Consider the following 21,164-nt stretch of genomic DNA (forward strand, 5'->3'; position numbering starts at 1 on the left):
TTTCTGTGTGTGTGTGAGTAATAATCCACCTTTCCTTACAGAGATTTTGTTCCTTTACTTTTCAAAATTTCCCAAATCTCACTTTGTTACACGTTTTTATAATACAACATCAAATTCACATTATGGGAATGTCCTTTATTGGCATCTTTCTTAAAATGTTTTATCTTTCACTGTCTCAAAATTAAAGACAAAACGATTTACAAGTTGTAATATTCTGGGAAATCATAAGACAAATACATGATGAATTATTGGCAAAGCTTTTAAAAAGTGTAAAAAGTGAACTGTAGCTACCGTTTTCTGTAATACTGCACATAAGACAATAATGGACTGCGTGTGTATATACTGTAAATATATTCTCAATATCTGTGGTGACTCATAGATTCTTGACATCAACATCTAAACAAACACATTAACACACATATACCTGCAGCGAGTACACTGCAGGTATAAACCCATTAAGTCACAGGAATATAGAGAGAATATAAATGTGTGAGTGTGTGTGTGTGTGTGTTTGTGCACATGTGTGGGTGTTTTTTCACCTGATGCTTTGTTAGAACCTGAAGCAGCACAGGGCAAACTGCTGCATCAATATTGCACTGCAGCAACGTGTGATGTGTGTGTGTTTGAGACTCTGTGTGTGGTTGTAGGGGACAAAATACCCGGTTTTGTTTATGTGCAAGAAGATGTTTGCTGTTACATTCACCGGTTTTTATGTGTCTGTATATTTGAACAAGTATAGATCCTTGTGTTTGAGTTCGTTCTGTGTGTGTGTTTGTGTGTGTGTGTTTGTGTGTGTGCGTGCGCATGCATGCATGACTCACAGCTCGGTGGTGTCCTTGGGAATGCCCTTGGGCAGAGAGTGCAGCCCTCTGTTGCTGCATCGCACCACGCCGTCTGAGCACGTGCAAGCGTCAGGACAGCCAGACGCAGGAAGACAACCATTATCCTCAGCACCTGGAGAGAGAGAGCCACGGAGAGAGGGATATTAGAGAGAGACAAAAGAGAAGGAAGAGAGGGATCAAGACAAGGAAAGAGAAACTCAAGAGCGGACAGAGATGACACAGAGAAAAAGGGGCAACAGAGTAAGAGAAAGGGGGAAGGAAATAAAACAGAACGAAAGAAAGATAGAGGTTGGGAGAGGCAAGGGCAAAAGAAGGAGAGAGCAAAGAAGAGATAAAGGAAAAGATAGAGAGGAAGAGTTAATTCCAGACTAAGCTCTTTTCATGAGTAATTTATAATCCATATCAAATGACTAGAGGCCATTAAATCAGCTGCACTTGTGCTTCAACATCTGGCTCAGGACCTGCAGGCAGGTCGCAGTAGGCTAATATTAAAACCCTTCAGATGACTGTGGAGAAATAGTGAACAGATGTTGATAGGATGGGCTTTGAAAACAAATTTGAAAGCTCATGTAAATACAGCCACAAAATAAAAGTTGCAACATGCTGCAGTCATTTGTCAGTAACCCTCCTGCATTGCTGCGTCGTGCCAAGAGGTAGAAGTCCTTCAGTTAAAAAGAAATCGTAGTTTTCCTACATGAAGCATGACTTCATCTTTATCTAAACCCTTAACCATTTAAGACTTCTTCATTAAAGATTAAAGAACGGGCAATTTGTAAATGCTAATTTTCTTTCGTTTCATCTTTAAAAAACTGTTTAGACTACGCAACTATGATTCACACACATGGCACGCACGGAAACCCCTGTGAATGATCGTAATCATTCTAACACTACAAGATAAGACGGATCAGAGACTTGAACGTTGTTCTTGGCCTGAAACTGCATCAATTTTCTTGACTGACAGACAAACTCACACACTCAGCTTTAATCTAGCACTGCCTTTTGTAAATAGTTGAACTGCGGTCCCAAATGTAAAACACGCTGAGTTAAAACCATAATGAGGGATAATGAAGAGTGGACACTAAGCCAATAACAACACAACTGCAATCTGAGTCTGTGTGTGCGTGAAAGAAAGTGAAACAAGAAAGAGAACAGCCAGGTTTCTGCTCATGTATGTTCATACTTTGCTGTTTTTGCCTTTGTGCCAATACGCTGCCACATCCTTACACGTGCGGGTGAGTGTAGGTGAATGTGCAGCAGAGTTTGGTGCACATTCCGTTTGTTAAATTGCAATCTCCTTCTGTCCTATGGCCATTTTCTCATTCACTTTGTAGATTTCTAAATGTGTTTATGTCGAAATATCTAATAAATGGGAGCTTAGGTGTCCCTTCACGGAGCGGTGTGCACACATGTACATGTCTGTGTGTGTTATCGAAAGTGTGTAGCTGTGTAGCGCGTCCACGGGGATGTATTGCCGCGGGCTGACCCACTCTACAGTTGGCTAATTGAACTAACATCTAAATCTGTGCTAAATATCTTCTCACAAATTCAATTAACTTTACCTTTCCCTCGGCTGTCTCGGGACAACTCAACAGCCATTTTATTCAACTTTACATGGATCGGACACAGGGACCCTGGGTTCTACATGAGTGTGCGTTTCTGTGCTTTTGTTCTTTTGACAATCAATTTCAGATTCTGGACATTTCAGCGTCGCCAAGAGGTGATGTAGCAGCTTGGTCTTAGTCAATCAATCCTTTGTGAAAACATCAGCCAAAGAACAAATGATTTGATGTTGGTGCAATTTTGCGAATCCTAAAAAAATTATTTTTTAGGAGAATGGTCTTTATTCATTAAATCTATGATAACAAATTAATTTCAACTGTGTCAGAGAATTGATATATAAGATGCATTTAATGTGAGTAGTTTTCTGTGGACATGGTATATGTATATGATATGTTTGTAAGGTCCACAGAAATACCAGTCTTAACCATTACAAAGTCAAGTGCGTGCATGTGAGTTTGAAGGTGTGTGTGTGTGTGTGTGTGTGAGATACAACAATAAATATTAAGATCTGATACGAAAGCATTTCCTCACTTGAGCCAACTCAGCTAACTACTTTCCAAACTCATTTTCAGTAAATGGTTGCAGCTCAGCTACAGGAAATTAGAAAAGTGTAATGAATGCAAAGAAACTCAGGAGGGAGAGAGACGCAGAACGAGATAGAAAGAGAGGGCGAGTTTCAAGTGTGAAGCCATAAACACAGAACAAAGTGGGAAAAGGGGAAGAAAGAAAGATGTAACAGACGGGCGAGCCAGACCACGCTTTGCTTATGGCGTCAAATTTTGGCGACCAAGCCGAGGGCCTAAGTAGCTATAGGCAGGCATCGCCTTGGTAACAGCAACGTCACTGTAAAAACCACAAGCTGATGTCATCCGCGGCTGCTGTTAGCCAGTGGTTACTGATCATTCTGTCCTCACAATACCCGGCCGAGCATGTGTGTGTGTGTGTGTATCTGCTGACTTAACATTATCCCATAATGGACGTTTTTGGAATGAGTATCTGGACAGTCTGTTACACAAAGACAAGAATCCAAACTGTTTTGACTTTAGTCCATAACAAACCAGAAGACGTGAAGTACCTGAGGGTGTTGCAAGATTCCACTGTGATGTCACTCAATTCCCTCTGTGAACAATTGATTTTCCCTTTTCTCTTTTGGGAGATTTGGAAATTAGGGCCTCGCCTCAACACGCTCATTACAACTTGCTCTGGGAAAAAACCCTTATGTAATCATGTGGATGTAACATGGAACAGAGTTTTCTCTCCTGACCTTCTGTTCTGTAACTGATGCTGCACTGCAGCAGACATTTCTTGGTTTCACTTGGACTCTTTTATTTACTTTCCTCCACTGACTGAGCTTCGTATCGTACAATGGACTTTCTACAAGTTGTGTATTGGACATTACCCTCTTTCTTTAAAAGGTGGAGAATTCACTCAGTTATAAGGATGAGTAAACAGGATACAAAGACATTTCAGTTACCTTTCAATCACTTGACTCATAGTCTTATCTGTGGAGGACACATGGCTGTGGACTGACACATCATTTGTTTCAGGCCGTCATCTTTGTGGCTTACAGACAATCCTGTGTCATTTCAAATACATATGGGATTTACAGCCGCATCTTGTGTGTTGTTAATTCGTGGATTATGTCTAAGCCCTGATACTTGAAATTGTTTCTATGGAATTAAAGCAAAAAACAATTATTCTATTGTAAGGGACAGAGTGAGAGGCTCACCGTCACATGTGAAGTCAGGGGTTGCCACATCCTGGATGGGGATCTCCTTCAGGAAGGCTGGTTTCTGACAGCGAGGGTTTCCACTGACCACCCTGGTCTTCTTTAGCCACTGACCGAGCCAGGACAGGTGACAGTCACACACATACGGGTTGGACAGGAGGTTACTATTGAAATACAGAGGGAGAGTAAGACAGAGACAGAAGGAAATTGTTAAAACAGCGTCAATCAAGAATAATAGGAATGGACAGCAGCACTGGCAGCTTCGTTGCTGCACAGTTAGCTACACTACATCCTTTTTTTTCTCGGCAATAAAAAGAATTTGCAATATAATAAATGAATCATGGCATAAACTAAATATTGCTCTATGAATTCTGTGAATAAGCAGAAACCTTCAATCTAAACAACACCAACTACAGATCTACAGGCAGGACCGATGATAAGACTGTGGTGTGCAAAGAAGTGCACGGAAACTGATGACAAAAAGAGGGCAGAGAGCAAAAGGCAAAGATCATTAGCTGCAAGGATCTATTAAAAATGTTGAAAAGCATGATTGTCAAAATGATCATTATTGTGTACACTGGAAGGCATGAGATAAACTGTTGTTTTTAAGTCACAAATATAGATGGAGGACAAAGAGGGAGGAGGACGAGAGAGAAAGGGAACAAAAGCAAGACAAAGAGAAAAGGTTATCGGTTATTTTTATTCAAAGTTTGAGAGCTGCTGAATGAAAAAGAAAAGGTGGCAGAGTGAGAGAAATTGTAACAGATGAAGAAAAAAGGAAGAAAAGGTTATCTGTCCATTTCATTCATTTTTGATCTCTCATTTCTCATTTCATTTGATCTCTCATTGCATTTTGTTGCTTTTATAAAACCACTCATGTAATATTTATGCTGAGCCACATTTGAACTGAATGGAGTGAACGTAGCATCTGCAGCACACACCAGAAAGGTGGTGGCACCTTAACGCCGCTCTCATCCGCACATTTCCTGGCACGTCCAGGAGACAGTGACAAATACAATTTACAAAGTATAATAAAAAACCCATAACAAAAATTAAAATCAACAGGAAAATATGAGTTTAAAACTTAGATTTTGTGTGTGCAAGTGCCACATTGCCTCAGATCATGTCTACCGCCAAACTAATAAACCTGAATGCTGCTGTTTGTGCTCGAGTATTAATGGTGTGCTGTTACAGATAGCAACGAGTTATTTCCTCATTTCCTTGTAATGAACTGACCTCGCTGCGTGGCTACCAGACCTAAGCTAAATCCCTTCCTTCCTTTTCAGAGTGTTAATCTTTTAATTAAATGGACAAACTCTATTGGGAAACAATGCACTAAAAATGGAGGCAGATATTAGAAACTGTAAGTGCAAAAGAGAAAGAGAGTGAGTGTGAAAGAAGACACAAACAGAGGAAAGATAAAGAAATGAACAAAGGAAGAGTTAAAAAACAGAGGTCGGAGAAATAAAAAAACATCCATCTTTCTTTCATGCCAAACTGCCAGCAGGTGTTGCATACAAAATCCAATGTTGCAACAAAGCCAATGAAAAACTAAAGATGAAAAATATGAATGGTGACAAATGACGGAGTGGAAGGAAATATAATATCTCTCCATTTGTGCGGTGATAATCACCAACAGCCCCACTGAGCAGTTTGAGTTTATGTAAAATGGGCTTCCATCCATCCTCCACCTCAGCTGTCCCTATTTTCCCTCGCTCTTCTGCCACCTTTCCTCCCAAAAGACCAGAGAAGAAACTTGAATCGAAGATGACAGGTACATAGCAGCGGAGAGAAAGAACAAGGGAAGGAAGCGTTGAGGAAAGAAAGAGAGTAGAGAGGATGTGAGGAGACTTTTTTTAAACTTGGTGTGTCTCTGTTCACTGTTGGAGAAATATATAAGAACCTGTAATGTTTTATTGACATGATAATTTATTATTTACAGCCTTCACATCTACAGGGTTAGAGAGTTAAAAAAATAAAAAACACTTCTCTCGCCTCTTTGCCTCACTCTCTCTGCTTCCTAACAGTGATGTTATGACGCAGGCTAAAGGTTGTCATGACTTTACTTCATGGTATTTCTAAATAATCAACATCTTCACACAAATTAAAGTGGGTCTCCTCCCAAACACACAACCGGGGGAGAGAGGGAGATAAAACAAGAAGAAGAGACAAAGGATAAAGTGAGAGAAAATAGTTTACACAATGAGAAATAACAGGAAAAACGGTATTGAAATAAACAAAACAAAACTACTCAAACATACAGTATACCATACAAGGAGCAAGAATGGCCGAGGAATGCGACTCACATGGTGGACAGGGAGTGTAGAGTGGAGAAGGCTCCCGGGGCGATGCTGGAGATCCTGTTGTCATACAGCGACAGGAGACGCACTGAGCTCAGACCCGTAAACGTGCTGTTGTCGATGCAGCTGATCTGGTTGCTCCTCAACATTCTGCAAGCACGAACACCAAATATTTATTAAATGATTGTGAAAAGCTAATTGTGTGCACGTATATTTGACCTTAAAAACAATCAAATTAAAGGTTCAGTGTGTAGAATTTAGTGACATCTAGTGGTGAAGTTGAATTTTGCAGCTGAATACCCCTCAACCTCCTCTTCTACGAATGAAAGATAACCTGTGGTAGCTTCAGTTGTCATAAAAACTCAAAAGGTGTTTAGTTTGTGAAGTTTGAGCTACTGTAAAAAACATGGCTGCCTCCGTAGAGAGAACCCGCTCCTGATGTAATAGAAACAACACAGTTTAGATGAAACACTAGTGAAAACATCACTAGGATTATTTTATATTCAATTTCTACCAATAAATATCTTTCACCTAAAACTTACACATTGAACCTTTAACACTTTAAAGTATGAACTCTGTATTTCAATGCATTGATATTGTTGCACAAAGTTTAAAAAAGCTTTAAGATTAAACTGTTGAACCAAGAATAGATTTTACTCCTTTTGTTAACTTGAGGATGTTTTCTGACAGACAAAAACTAGAGAATTTACATAATTCATGTGGATAAAAAGAGACAAAGAGGATGAAAGACCATAACTGAAAATGACATGGATGAAAGACAAAACAGAAACTAGAGCTAAATTCAAACCAGTCCCCACAAGACAAACGTGACAGACTCTGTAATATGACATTAGCTTTGACATCCAGTCATACGGGACCAGGCTAACTGAGTTAGTTAGTATTAGCAATCTCTGGGATGGGCTAACCTAGTTAGCAAGGCTATTACTGGAGCAGGGAGCCTCTTAACATAATACAGAGACAGCCATGATACCATTAGAGAGTCATTAGGCGGCATAGATATATATACAGGATAGCATTAGCTAGTCATTACTGAGCATACAGACAACATTGGCTCAGGCTTTTGTGCACTATCCTGTAACTCCTAATTGGACACTAGCCTATTTATGGCAGGCGTCTAAATGAGAGGAATAACAATATGCTGTCATTAGCCTTGATTTCAGGGTAAGCGAGCAGACCATCCCGCCCCTTTCTCTGCAGTTTGTGGAGGAAACAAGGTAACGAAGTTCACCACAAGTCCAATAGAAACACAAGTAACAGTGTGTGTAGTGGTAGTGATGACCAACGATGACCCGGTGGCCATTTTGACTTTATGAAGGTTTTATGTGAATATGTAGTTACTGAATCTGACATCAACTAGTATATCAGCAGTAGCCTACTTCCTTTATGTTCTTCACTCAGTAGATCAATCCCAACATGCACCACAAAAATTATATATTTATTTGTTGTTCTTATGGTTTTGTGAGCTGTTCTCTTATTTTGTATTTGTATATTTATTTACAGTACGTTTATTTTGAAACTACACATTCTACCTACATAAACATCTGTGCAGAATCACATGCACTATTGTTAACAACTCACAGAGTTTTCAGGCCAGTGAGGCCCCTGAACATGCGTCCCTGCAGTCCAGTTAACTTGTTTCCTGTCAGTAGCAGCTCCAGAACTCCAACCGCTCCATCGAACGCACCCTCACGAATGTCCCTCAACTTGTTGTTGCTCAGGTTGCTGCAGGATGGACAAAGAAATGACAGATTAACCCGTTTGTCTTGATTTAATACATGATAGCCTATGCAGTCTTTAACACACACCACCAGAGGGACAATATAACCACATATGCAAACCCACACAAAAGGCTACACAACATTCCCACTTTAACTAATCAGTCACAGCTGTTCAACTAATAAATGTTAACTCTTCTCTCTTTCATCTTAATGTCCTGGTTTTATGGCAAAAGATATTCTGATAACAGCCGTTACTATAAAACACAAAGCACAAACGCACACACACATACAAGCAGACTTACATGCACGCATACATGCACACACACAAAAGTAAATGAGACAAGTGGTCACAGACAACTGAAGATGATCGCTATCTCTCTTCCTTGCAGAGACAATGAGAAAAATGAAAATGAAAAGAACATTTGGCCACAGAGACAATAACTGGAGATGATAGCTATCACAACTACTGCAGCTTTCATTCATAGGTAGTTTTGTGCATTTTCTTATCAGAAGATAAGAGGAGAGGAGATGGGCGGGGAGAAGAAGTAAAGGGTTAAATTAACAAGAAAATAAAAAATAATTGCAGACGGACTAACAAATTGAACAGATAAGAGAGACGTGATGGAAGGAGAGGAGGTGAAGAAGGGAGGGAAGGAACTGAGAAAAGGAAAATGGAAATGAGTGTGAGCCAATCTATATCGTCAGTGACACTGCTAGATGGTTAGCAATTTCCTCTCCAATAAATCAACTGCTGCTCTCTGGTCTGTCTTTCTCTATCTCAGTCTGACGCACACACACACACACATACAAACACACACGCGCACACACACACACACACACACACACACACCTGAAGTAGGATAAGCGCTGACTGTAAATCTGCAGCGAAGGCCCAACTTCTATTTCCATTCAATATTCACCTCCTCCATACCTCAGACCCACCCTTCTCTCACTCTTTCTCACTTTCTCTCTTCCTGTCTTCAGTGACTCCTCTTCCTCTACCTCTTGCATATCTCTCTCTCATTTTCACTTCTTTCCTCTTTGCATGTTTTTTCCAGTGTCCTTAATATCTTTTTCACCCTTGCTCCTTCCTCTTCATCTTTCCACCGCCTTTCCTCTATCACATTTCTTTCCATCCTCTCTCTTCCTCTTCACTTCTGTTTTTTCATGGATTCCTCATTATCTGTCCATTCACATTAGTCCTTCTGTTCACATCATACTGTTGTGATTTCAGTCAACTTGTAATTGCAAAGCTTATTTATGCTATAGACAGAAAAAGAAACAGACTAAAAGAGAGTGAATATGAACAATACACATTTAGAAATGACATGAAATGTGCATTCCTTCTGCTCAAAGGATAGATGTATGATTTACTGGACTAAATAAATGCAAAAAGAAAAACACAACCCAAGTCCTAACTGCAGAGTAATGAAAAGATGAGAAGTGCTTCTGTATTCACACACACACACAGACACACACACACACACAAAGGCACACACTCACGTACGAACACAGAGATAGATGTTTATACGTACATCTTCTTCAAGTTAGGCAGCTTCTTAAATGTCCCTGCAGTCTCCAGGACGGCAATCTCATTGTCGTTTAACCGCCTACAGAGAGAAAGATAGAGGGAGAGAGTTAGACATTTATTCTTTCATGAACCCAACTGCTTCGAGTGAACACACACACACACACACGAACATGCACATACACACACATTCGCAAAAACAAGATAGAGGGAGGCTGCACGTCAGGGAGGAATGACTGCATGAAGGTTAAGAGGCCTTTAGTGACTGTTGAGAGAAGAGTAGAGAAGAGAGGAGAAGAGAAGAGAGAAATCTTTTCTATGTGGTCATCAATACCCATAGTGCCCTGAGCCAGGAGGAAATGGTTTAAGAGATAGAAAGCTAGACATCTGCTTTATTGAGGTAATTTGTACTAAAATTGTGTTGCTAAGAGGATGCTCAGTGTGTGTGTTATTGTGTTTGTGTGTAAGTGTGTTGGTTAAGTAGAGTAAGAAAAGACAGAAAGTTAAAGATCAGCCGGAGGGGACACTTTCTAATGAGATACTGACGAACTTAAAAGATGGATCAACCTGGATGAAGCCAAAGTAAAATAACATATTGAAAAGTCTGACGTGGATCGGGGATGGCAGGAACATGATCTTGCCTTGACTGTTGTAGTTTTCATGGATTGAACAGTGAAGATGAAACATTTTTAATCTCGTTACCTTGTGAACTAGGGCTCTCAACACCGACTCAGAATGCACGGAGCCTTTTATTGAGTGCAAATAACTCTCTTAAGACTGATTCTTTCATGATTATAGAAAACTATCAAAGCTGATGTCAAGGATTTCCATGGCTAGTGGGAAGAATCACAAAGAAAACAGAGAGAGAGATAGACAGAGGAGAGAAATAGAGCATAAAACATATATATAAACCTTCAGCTCGGTCATAACCTCCCCTGATTTCCCCTGATAAGGCAGGTTACAGGGAATGCCTGGCAGCTTGTGTGCGTGTGTGTTTGTGCCACTCAACAATCCTATGGTGGGTTATGTTCTTGGGGAAAAGGCAAGAGAAACAGAAAGTGAGAGGGTGTTGAAAATGGTAGAAACTTTGATGTGCCCTCCAACCAACCATAAAGGACGAGGTTTATATTTTTTGACGTGAAGCACCCTGGGAATGGATGGAGAGAAAAGAAGGGAAAATGGTAAGATTCAACTTTTCAAAGAGAGAAACCGAAGCAAAGAGACGAAGAGACAGAAGAATCGGGGCCTAATGGTGTGTGTAATACTGACATTATTAGTGGCACCCATGGTTGAGTTCACCATTATACAACTAACCTCCATAATTAATACGGTGCCAAACACCCTGCATCTGCTGCAGTGCTCTCCTATTCTGCAGCGATACTCTCCATTAGTACACAGTGACAGCAACGGCAGACGCTCTCCATCCTTCAGCTGCATTTTAAAGCTGCTTGTGATTCAGAGTTATTAGGCAAAACTTTGCTTCTGGCTGGATTCCTATTTCCTGTGTGGATATATTAGCTTGTTGAATATTCTATTCTGGTGCTGAAACTAAAAGGGGGCTCGCTAAACACTTCTTTCTTGAGTCTTAGTTTGGAGAAACCCTTTTTACTCTCATGTTTGGATTTTACGACTTGTACCCCTGTCTGTTGGTTTGTATGTTTGTTAGCAGGATTCTGCAAAGGCTACTGGAGGGATTAACACAAAACTTGGCAGAAGGATGTGGTATGGGTCAGGAAAGATCCCATAAAATGTTGGTGCAGATCTGGATCAGGGAGCATTCATTAACATTGCAAAATAGGTCTTTATTTTTATTTTCAGTGGCTTACAGGGTCATGTATCTTTAAAAAATCATTAAGAAAAAAAGAGGACATTACATTATCATATATATAAACATATACCGATATTTCAGATTGATTCACTGGTTATAGCTGTAAACAAGTATTTTTTCAGCGCACGCACTGACTTTTTAACCTTCCTCACACTTTTCCTCACACTTTATTTCTCCCTTTCTATTTTTCAGCAATGAAATAAATGATCCATGGGACTATTCAGTATTCTAGTGTGAGACCCTTTGCCAGACATCATGATGGTTCCTTTGGGACTCGGAGGGAGATGGAAAAGACACTGTTGAGAGGCATTTTGCTCTGGGAGCTAAAAATGAAGACTGACATTCATGATAGTGCACAGAGAGAGGCAAGAAGAAAGACAAAGAGACAGCTATATTGGCCTGTATGGAGGAGGATGCTTGTGTGAGTGTTTGTGTAAGTCTGCAAGTATGTGAACCCACATGCTTATGTTTTTATATTTCATGTTTTCATATGGCTGAGAAAATGGAAAATATCTTTCAATGCGATATTCCATCATGTCTTGTCTTATGTGCATGTGAATGTATGTAACTCACAGGTCTGTGGTGTGCTCGGGGATGTGTGGAGGGAAACGGGTCAGTTTGAGATTGGAGCAGTCGACGACGGTGCCTTCACATCGACATTTCTCTGGACACACCAGGTCCTGGAAACAGTCGCCGCTCAGACGGCTACGGTAGTCTTCCTGACCTGCAGAGGAGAGAGGGAGATGAATAGAGAGACACAGTGATAAAGGAGAAACAGAAAAAAGGGTAGAAAGGAAGGGAAAGAAGAAAAGCCAGGTAAATTAAGTCAACAGGGGAGTAGCAGACAGAGGGAAAGAGAGAAAATGATGAAGAGGAGAGAAGAAAGATTTTAATGTTTTGGATTTGAACTTACAATCCCTTATGAAGGCAAAATAAATATTCATTTAATAGTAAAAAGGAAACAATCATGCATATTCAGATGTAGCCATATCGGTCTAAACTGTTTCCAGTTGAAGTTTAATTGTTCAGGAAAGTCTACTTCTGTTCTACTTAAAACTGTCAGAGGTTGTAAGACATTTAGCCAACTAGTAATGTGAAGGACATTAGTGAATTTTTAAATAGATATGTACGACAGTTGCTCCTGCAGTATTTCTCTGTATATGGTGGTAGTCATGGAGCTGATGCTGGGAGGGCTACCACTATAAATCAAATTAACAAACTGAGATCCAGGTGGTTTTATGGAATCATCTTGCAGATAAATGTGGTTTAACCCCGGATGTTTTGGTTTAACACAGTGAGCCAGAGACCACTTCTGTTATTTAGATATAATGTGAGCAGATACTATTTATGACTGCCTGTGCCTGTGGAAGAGACCTGGTTTACATCACGCAGCACATGTATTTGTGCACCACACATACACTCTTCTCACGATTATCATTCCCTCTTTCTCCTCCTCGCTCTCTTGTTTCAGCTTTGTTGTCTATTAGTAGAATGTCGGTTCTCGCTCCTGGCACACTGAACCCTTTATGGCAAACAAAACTACTGAGACCACCTAGAGAGATTTCTCAGTGAACAACCTTGATTTGAACTCAGTAAAATGATCACTGCGTGTCAAACGTTGTCTCATCTTTTATGAGATGTGGCTAGCTCCCTTCAGTGGCAGGATATTTTGGAATAATGTCTCCAAGCTGCCACAAACCTTGTTGGTTGGCAAGTTGACAGTAAGGAAAGACCAATTTGAGAATAATAAAAAAGAAAAAGAGCGAGAAACAACGAAGCCAAGAACAGAGGGGAGGATTTTTATAATCTCATAACAGTAATGGTAAGAGTTTCTATGTCTTCATCAGTTGGAGCAGAAACTGGTAAAGGAGTTTGCACAGAGGCGGGGGAATGAGCCATGCTACACACTGAAGCACTAGAAGATTTCACAGTCGAGGAAGGTGAACCAAGCAATTCTCTTTATGTAGTTTACAAAGACTCTACTTTCCAAAGTAAACACTAGAAGAAAAGCATCCCTGGAAGAAATATGTGTTTATGCATTTAAACAGTTGAGCAGTGAAGGTGAATAGATCCTTTTGAGTCAGGAAAGGACACCCTGTGGAGTTTTTTAACCAGTAGTGCTATGGAGCTAAGTGTTTACGTTTGGGTCGCCATTGCATAATGACACATTTATACAAATCCACACACATTGGTGTTGATATGCTAATCCAGTTGCTGGTGTCGTGTCTATTCCACAAGTTGTTGGTGCAATTTGTTAGACTTGAAGAAGACACATGATGAGTGTTGGAGAAAAGCACCGACTGTAATCATAACTCCACAGGGCCCCTTTAAATTATCAGTAGAAAACCAGTTAAACACTGTCATAGTATTGTGATATCTATGGGTCGTCTATGTCAACGACAGTTAGAGTCCCATGCATCAGATGCCATAAACATAAATGCAATAGAAGTTAAGTGATTAGCCCCCAATTTGTTTTGCTCCAAGGCGCGTGATTGGCTGGGAGAGGCAGGTGGGCGTGTGCTCGGCGGTCCCTGGCGCTTGACGGAACCATGTGATGTCACAGTAGGCGGGGCCACATGGTTAGATCAAGCACAAGAGACAGCTGCACGAACCAATCAGAATGCAGGTCCACACAGGAGGAAGGCGGGGCAACAGAGAGCTGTCAGGGTCCATACAGGAGAGGAGAGGCAACAAGACAGCCGCAGATCCACACAGGAGGGGAGGCGGAGCCAAAGAACTGTCCACCACTAGCAAAACTGTCCACACAGCTCCGCAGAGAAGGAGGAGATGCAGGGAGAGGCATGGGGCTGCAGAGAGGAGCAGCTGAAGCAGAGAGGACGGCCAGAACCAGCTCAAGGAGCATTTTGTAACTTAATTATCTTGATGAGCTCCATGGGCAGAGCACGAACACGAAGGGGTTTGACCTTCCACACTCAAAGCACCTCTACCTTTTAATAGCATTTGATGTTAATGTTATTAATGCTGTGCCCAGTTTGGCATGTTAGAAATGTCAAGTCATTAAAAACTCAGCTTAACAGAAAAAAACTTTTTACAGCTCACAGAGAGACTGTGATGGCAGGAGTTGCTTTAGTGCTTAAAAAAATCTGTTTACAGATTGTTTTTTTCTTTTAGATGATCATAGGCCTGTTATTGTATAAGACACACAGTATATCCGTACATCCAGTCACAAGACTGCAGCTGTTTAGGCATATTTCTCAGCATCTTCTGGTAATTCTATGACATGATCATCTTTTCTCTACACATTCACATTCAGTATAAGATTAAAGTCATAGTTTGAACTGACATAGTCTCCTAACACGCTGCTTTGTAAAGCAACAATTTGCTCGGCACCCCTGTTCGAACACAATTCAAATAGATTGTAAAATGTCTGCAAGGGGATTTTAAAAATTCATTTTCCATCGAGTCATAAAAAAGGCATAATATTTAAAACAGGGAAAACAACTTGAGGAGCCACTGCACCGCCACAGACACATCATATCACACAAGTGGGCGATCACATCTGAGGCCGGTCCCTGCTGAGTTAGTTATTGTGCTGCTTCAATATACTGAATTGGTCTGTGTTGTAATTAGTGAGACCCATGACTCGTATCAAAGGAAATAACAGTAATAAAATACACCACACAGAGAGAGAGAGAGAGAGAGAGAGTGGATGTGTGAGCTTGTGTGTGTTTTAGTAATTACATGCACATTTCAGCTTCTGTTTATAATGTGTCTGTTAATCTCGACTTTTTTATTTGTTTGATTTTTACTACCTTTATTGCTGCTTTCAGATATGCACTGAAGTCCGAATATTTTCCCGGTGTTGAAAGAGTAAACTTCCAAGACTCCACCCCTCGTCTTAACCTGATAATTTCCTGCTCATATGAAATTCTTCATATAAGAAAGGCAAACTCCTTAAAATGTCTTGACCCAATTCTCCAAACATCTTCCCGAGATCATCTCTGAGAAACAGCTGATGTGAACACTCATGTCTTACCTGTGCACCTGAACTTCTTGCCTTTAACCTGGCTGAGCCGTTTGTTCGCCAGCCTCCTGGGGTGGCTGCAGCGAGCTCCACTGGTCTCGATGGGATTGTCAAACAGGTAGTCGGCCAGCCACTTCAGGTGGCAGTCACACATAAAGGGATTCTGAGCTAGATGACTGAGAGGGGAGAAGGAGAGAGGAGAGAGACGGGAGATGGGTTTGTCATGGGAATAAGAAAAGATACGTACAGGGACTACAAAGTTGTCTCAGGTGTCATGTTTTAAAACAACACGTCACCTTTGGACAAAATCCAATCAAAAATGCATAATTCTCAGCCTATGTTCTTCTGATATGAGTTCTTACAGAGTCTTGATGGAGCGCAGAGGGGCGAACAGTCCTTTGCTGATCGTCTGCAGCTTGTTGTCGTACAGCGAAAGCAGGTTGAGGTTCTGCAGATCTTGGAAGGTGTTGACTCTCAAACAGTTAATTTTGTTGGCATTCAGAAGCCTGAAACACAAAGAAGAGCCTGTCAGCATTTGTTTTTTAGCTGTTTACTTATTTAGCTTTATTATCTCTCCGCACCACACAAACTGAAAATAAGCACATATGCAGATAATGAGATAGTTTCTCTCTCAGATGCACGTCTACTGAAATTCCACAGTTTTTCCCCTCCGTGTTTTCTATCTTGCTAATTCTTTACTTGTTCCTCACCATCGCCCTCTCCAAACACTCGTCATTATATTTTTTTCTGGCCATGACCCATAAATCTGAAAATTGTTATTTTATGATATTTTCACTTTCTCTTCTGGACCATGAGGGGAATATGTGCTGTTGTGTTGGGTAGTGTAATATCTAGTTTCGATGGGGGAGACAGATGGTGAGGGGGAGAAAAGAGACAGGATGGGATGGAGGAAATAATGGAGTAAGACGGAGAAGGGACAGGTGAAAATTTAATTTGTAATGACACCAGTGCACAGGAGAGAGGGACGGGGAAATGAGAAATGTGATTGAGGGATTAGGTAAATGACAGGAAGTGTGTTAACCTTCCCTCCATCTCGGTTTTTCATACCTGCACTCATTAACTAATACATTTACACTGTCAGCGTTCCCCTGTACTTGTATCATCTCTTTTAGCTTTCTCTTCACATTTTCTGTATTTCCTTTCATTCTTTGTTTCTCCATCTTTCCCCAGAAACTCCACCCTCTCTCCATCTTCTTTGTTTGACAGGTGACTAACTCTGGGCTTAGTACAGCAGCTCAGCTCAATCATCTGAAGTCATGCTAACGAGCACCTATACTGACAAAACCCAGTTATACTATAAGTACACACACTCTCACACACACACACACACACACACTGCTCTGCGACATATCCACGCCTCATTAGGCAGCTCACAGGGGGAACTAATTACTTGAAACTGCACCAGTAAAACACAGCAGCGCAGACAATGCAAACAGAAGAGTGGTAGCTATAGAGAGCAATAAACACATCTTTGTCGTGGACGTGCTGCTTGATTCACCAGTGAGAGCTGACATATAAATTATAATTATTACACCATATAGAGGAATAACATCCAGATATGTATGTCACATTGACCAAGTTTTCGGGGATAGACATATTCCCTCCCTTTACCTGCTGAGCAAACATCAACACTGTGTCTTTTTAGGATCCATTGAGCTATTGACTGACGGATGATGTGGCAAGACTTTAATATTAACTGGTTATTTAGTCCTTTGACTGATAATGATGATCAGTTTATGAGTCTAACATCATGGGAAACAAAGCTTAATGATGTTACAACACACTTATGATCCATCCATCCATGATCTATACTGCTTTTCCTCTGAGGGAGCTGGAGCCAATCCCAACCTACATTGTGTGAATGGCGGGGTAAACATTTTACAGTCTGCAATTGACCCAGCCCCAATCTGCATCTCCTCTGAGGAAGCCGGAGCACCGGGAGAAAACTCATGCACACAGAGAACGACCTCCACACAGAAAGGCTCTGGTCAAGCTGAGATTCAAGCCAGGAACCTTCTTGCTGTGAGGTGACAGCTCAGCACCCTGCCCGCCCACTTAGCCACAGAAAAAAAAAATTCAATTTTAATTTTCTTTTTTTCTGTTTCCAATCTTTTCTGGATTTGTACTGTATGTCTTTTTCCCAATGTCTCCTCCCCTTCTTTCCCTCTAAAACCATCCATCCATTTATCCATCCTTCTATCCGCCCCTCCTCCCTCTCTGTCTTGACTATGCACCATGCATCCCAATGATCCACCTAAGCACGTAAAAGGTGTTTGTGGGTTAGATTCACTCATCCTCATTTTCTTCGCTCCACTTGACTTTACGATGGAAAAGCCCAGAACATTAGCTGTTTCTGCAGCGGACTGCGGCATTCTCGAGGACCATATGCCACACACACACACACACAGAGTACCAATGTAGCCATTATAGCAGCCAGAATTGTTTTACTACATGCCGAAACTACAGCTGCAGCTTGAATCTGTGCCAGTGCGCCGTTATAATTAATAGTTTTCCTCTACGCAGACAGTAAATATGAGACGAACAACAGGGGATGCCAGGTTTTACTACAGTGCACCAATTTGGTTCATATTGATCATTTAAGAAAAACACAGAGCACATGCAGACACATACACAAGGTAAAGAACAGACGGAGGGTTAATGCATGATGAGGAGATTCTATAGTGATTATTGCCAAGTATCGGTCCTGTGATAGAGGGTGATGCTTCCTCATGAAATTACCACTATATACTACAGCGACAACAATCTGTAACATTGACCTGAGCTGTGATTATGGTCCAGCAGTAGTGAACTGTAGATGTGACTTGCTGGTGCCAAATCATCTTAATTACGGAAAATCAAGTACAAAGCTCAACATAAATTCCACCACAGTTGTTTATTTGGCTGCTTTCATCTCAGACAAAGTAAGAGACACTGTGAGAACACTGTTCTTATTAAATGATTAATAATTAATGTCTGTCTTAAACTACAGAACTGCATTTTAACATTAACAGAACAAATGCTCCAAATGCTTTGGGAGTAACAGTTATTACACTATAAATCCATTAACTCTTTTAGTTTTCCCACTAAATCAATTTGTCTTCTCCATAGTCTTCGTCACTTTTTTGGGGTTCTGAATTCTCACACTTCTTATCCATCGACGCATCCATTTTTCCATCTGGTAGATTTCCTCTACAATCTCCCTCCAGTGTTCTCGACTGGGAGGGTCACCCTTACCCCTTCTCATTGGGATTTCTTTCTAGCCATCATTAATATTTTAACCAGGCTTCAATCCCTTATTTGAAGTGTGGCTGTTGAATTTAAAATTACCAAGATAAAGCACCACTTAATTCATAGGGATGTCAAGTCCTAGCATCATTTGTGTCAGCATGTACACTGAATTCCAGAATATTGTCAGTTTGTGGCACTAATCTACAACTAATGGGACACACAACATCAGATCACACAGACAGTACTTACAGCAGCTGCAGGGAAACCAGCCCATCAAACAGACCCTTGGGCAACTCGGTGATCTTGTTGCCATACAGGACCCTGCACAGGACAGTCAGGAAAACTTCACGTAAGTTACATGTGTGCAAGGCTTTGATTACCTGTTTAGAGTCGTACAGGATGTAGTAAATTAATTAATGGATATTATTCCTGATGTGCCACTAGAGACAGGCACTGGTCTTCATCCACCAGTTATCTTGTGTTATTTCATCCCATTAAAGTGAATTTATTTTCCTTCCTTATATCAGGACAGGGAAGTTTATATGATGCCAAAAATTACAGTGATTCTTCATAGTGCTAGGAATACAAGACTAGGAATTTGAAAAGTCTTCTTGTTTTCAGTGAATAAAAACATTAATTGTAATATGAGACTGTTCCAGGAGACAATACCTGTTACACAAAACAATTAGACGTTATTCAGAAGACTTGTCCCTAGTTATTACTGTATTTCCTTGCACTGTTCATCTTCTAGTTCAGTTGCAGTTGCAACCATGTTATCCACTTGGGCCATTGTATATTTTGCTACATCACTCCTCTGATGGCCTCTGCTGCAGAAGTCAGCCTCTCAGTGACATTCCCATTGAGTGTGAGTGTGGATGTCTGCGCATATGTGCGTTCAATCTTAACACCCAAGGGAGTTCACCTTGTCTGCCCCTTCTTGTCTGACTGTCTGTCTCATTTACATGCTCAAGATTGAGTCAAATTAAACTGTCCTTCATGTTATTATCAACCTCTGACACACACACAAACACACACACACACACACAGACACGCACACACACACACACATGCACACAGCTCATACAGCTCATACACACACTAGTGAATTATGCCCCAGTTGTCAACATCGAGGGGCAACAAAAATTGTATTTGCTAAATGTCTGGTTACGCAATTACGTTCCTGCCTTGAAGTGTGTATGAGTAAACAAAATGAAATGCATGTTTGTTGGCAGGCAAGTGTATCATACTTACAATGATGTGAGTGAGCGAAGGCCACCGAAAGCATCAGCAGCAATGTCAGAAATCTGGTTCTTACTTAAGTCACTGGGGGAGTAAGAGAAGGAGAGAGAGAGTGAGGGAGAGAGAGCCGATAAGTGCATCACTGTAAAACACAATGATGGGGTTCACTCTGTGTGGATGTCCTAGAACTGTCTGACAAATGATCATGAGAGACTACATCAGTCGAGGTCAAGGCAAGGGGACAGGAGGATGAAAAAAATGTAAGATGGGCTGGATGTGAGAGAGAGAGAGAGAGGGAGAGAGAGAGAGAGATGAAGTGATGGAAAGAGTGAAGGTAAAAAGCGAAGTGACAGGAGCAAAAGAGAGAGAGGACTGGAAGCAGAGGCATGTTAAGTGCAGTTAATGTCATTCACTTCCACCACGGTGAGATTTATTATTCAACACTGTCGAGGTTAAAATCCCAGCGTGTGTGAGTGTGTGTGTGTGTGTGTGTGTGTGTGTGTGTGTGTGTGTGTGTGTGTGTGCACGTGTTGATGTTGGGTCGGACCTCAGATGAAACATGTGATGAAACAGCAGTACTGTATGTAGCTCACAGTCTGTAAATGTTAAACACATCAATAACTGATTATGCCACTTTTAATTAAAGTTCAAGATTCATAAATAAAATGTCTGTTGCATATCCAGTACCACTATATATGCCTGTGTGTATATATTGTGTGTGTGTGTGTGTGTGTTGTATCCACACAGACTCACATCCTCTTGAGCTTCTTGTAGGCAGTGAAGGCTCCTGCTGGGACACTTTTAATCAAGTTCTGCTCCAAACGACTGAAGAGAGAGACAGATGGACAGAGAGGGGAGGGGGAGAGAGAGAGGGGAGGGGGGAGGAAGGAATTGAGTTAGTTTAACTTTAGACAAACCCCTCAGTTCAAACATCCTATATCCTATATCATCCTATATCATACAGATATACACTTCAACTAAAGCATTAATAGAGAAGATATGCATAAACACAATATCATGGATCACATTTCTTTCCTTTAATGACACAAACAATAAAAAAATCATTGCTTAGCATCGTGGTGACATGTTTTTCCCTCAACAAGCCATGGCCAAGAGCACATAAAGTTAAAAACGTGGTGTTTTCATTCAACATCTACACAATATT

At 40.9% G+C, this 21,164-nt stretch overlaps 1 protein-coding gene across 3 annotated transcripts in view; it reads right to left on the reverse strand.

Moving 5' to 3' along the window:
* Positions 1-21,164, reverse strand: part of slit3 (slit homolog 3 (Drosophila)) — a 222,165-nt gene that overhangs the window by 35,273 nt on the left and 165,728 nt on the right. For all 3 annotated transcript variants that reach the window (XM_020082225.2, XM_020082233.2, XM_020082240.2), the window contains 11 exons: positions 20,753-20,824; positions 20,012-20,083; positions 19,010-19,081; positions 15,874-16,017; positions 15,524-15,687; positions 12,100-12,250; positions 9,706-9,780; positions 8,031-8,174; positions 6,438-6,581; positions 4,132-4,295; positions 822-954 (listed from right to left, as the gene is read on the reverse strand). In XM_020082225.2, the coding sequence (XP_019937784.2) occupies positions 822-954; positions 4,132-4,295; positions 6,438-6,581; positions 8,031-8,174; positions 9,706-9,780; positions 12,100-12,250; positions 15,524-15,687; positions 15,874-16,017; positions 19,010-19,081; positions 20,012-20,083; positions 20,753-20,824 (1,335 nt within the window). The remainder of the gene's footprint in view (positions 1-821; positions 955-4,131; positions 4,296-6,437; positions 6,582-8,030; positions 8,175-9,705; positions 9,781-12,099; positions 12,251-15,523; positions 15,688-15,873; positions 16,018-19,009; positions 19,082-20,011; positions 20,084-20,752; positions 20,825-21,164) is intronic.

The sequence above is a fragment of the Paralichthys olivaceus genome, chromosome 9 (genome assembly GCF_024713975.1).
Source record: "Paralichthys olivaceus isolate ysfri-2021 chromosome 9, ASM2471397v2, whole genome shotgun sequence".
Taxonomy (NCBI): Eukaryota; Metazoa; Chordata; class Actinopteri; order Pleuronectiformes; family Paralichthyidae; genus Paralichthys; species Paralichthys olivaceus.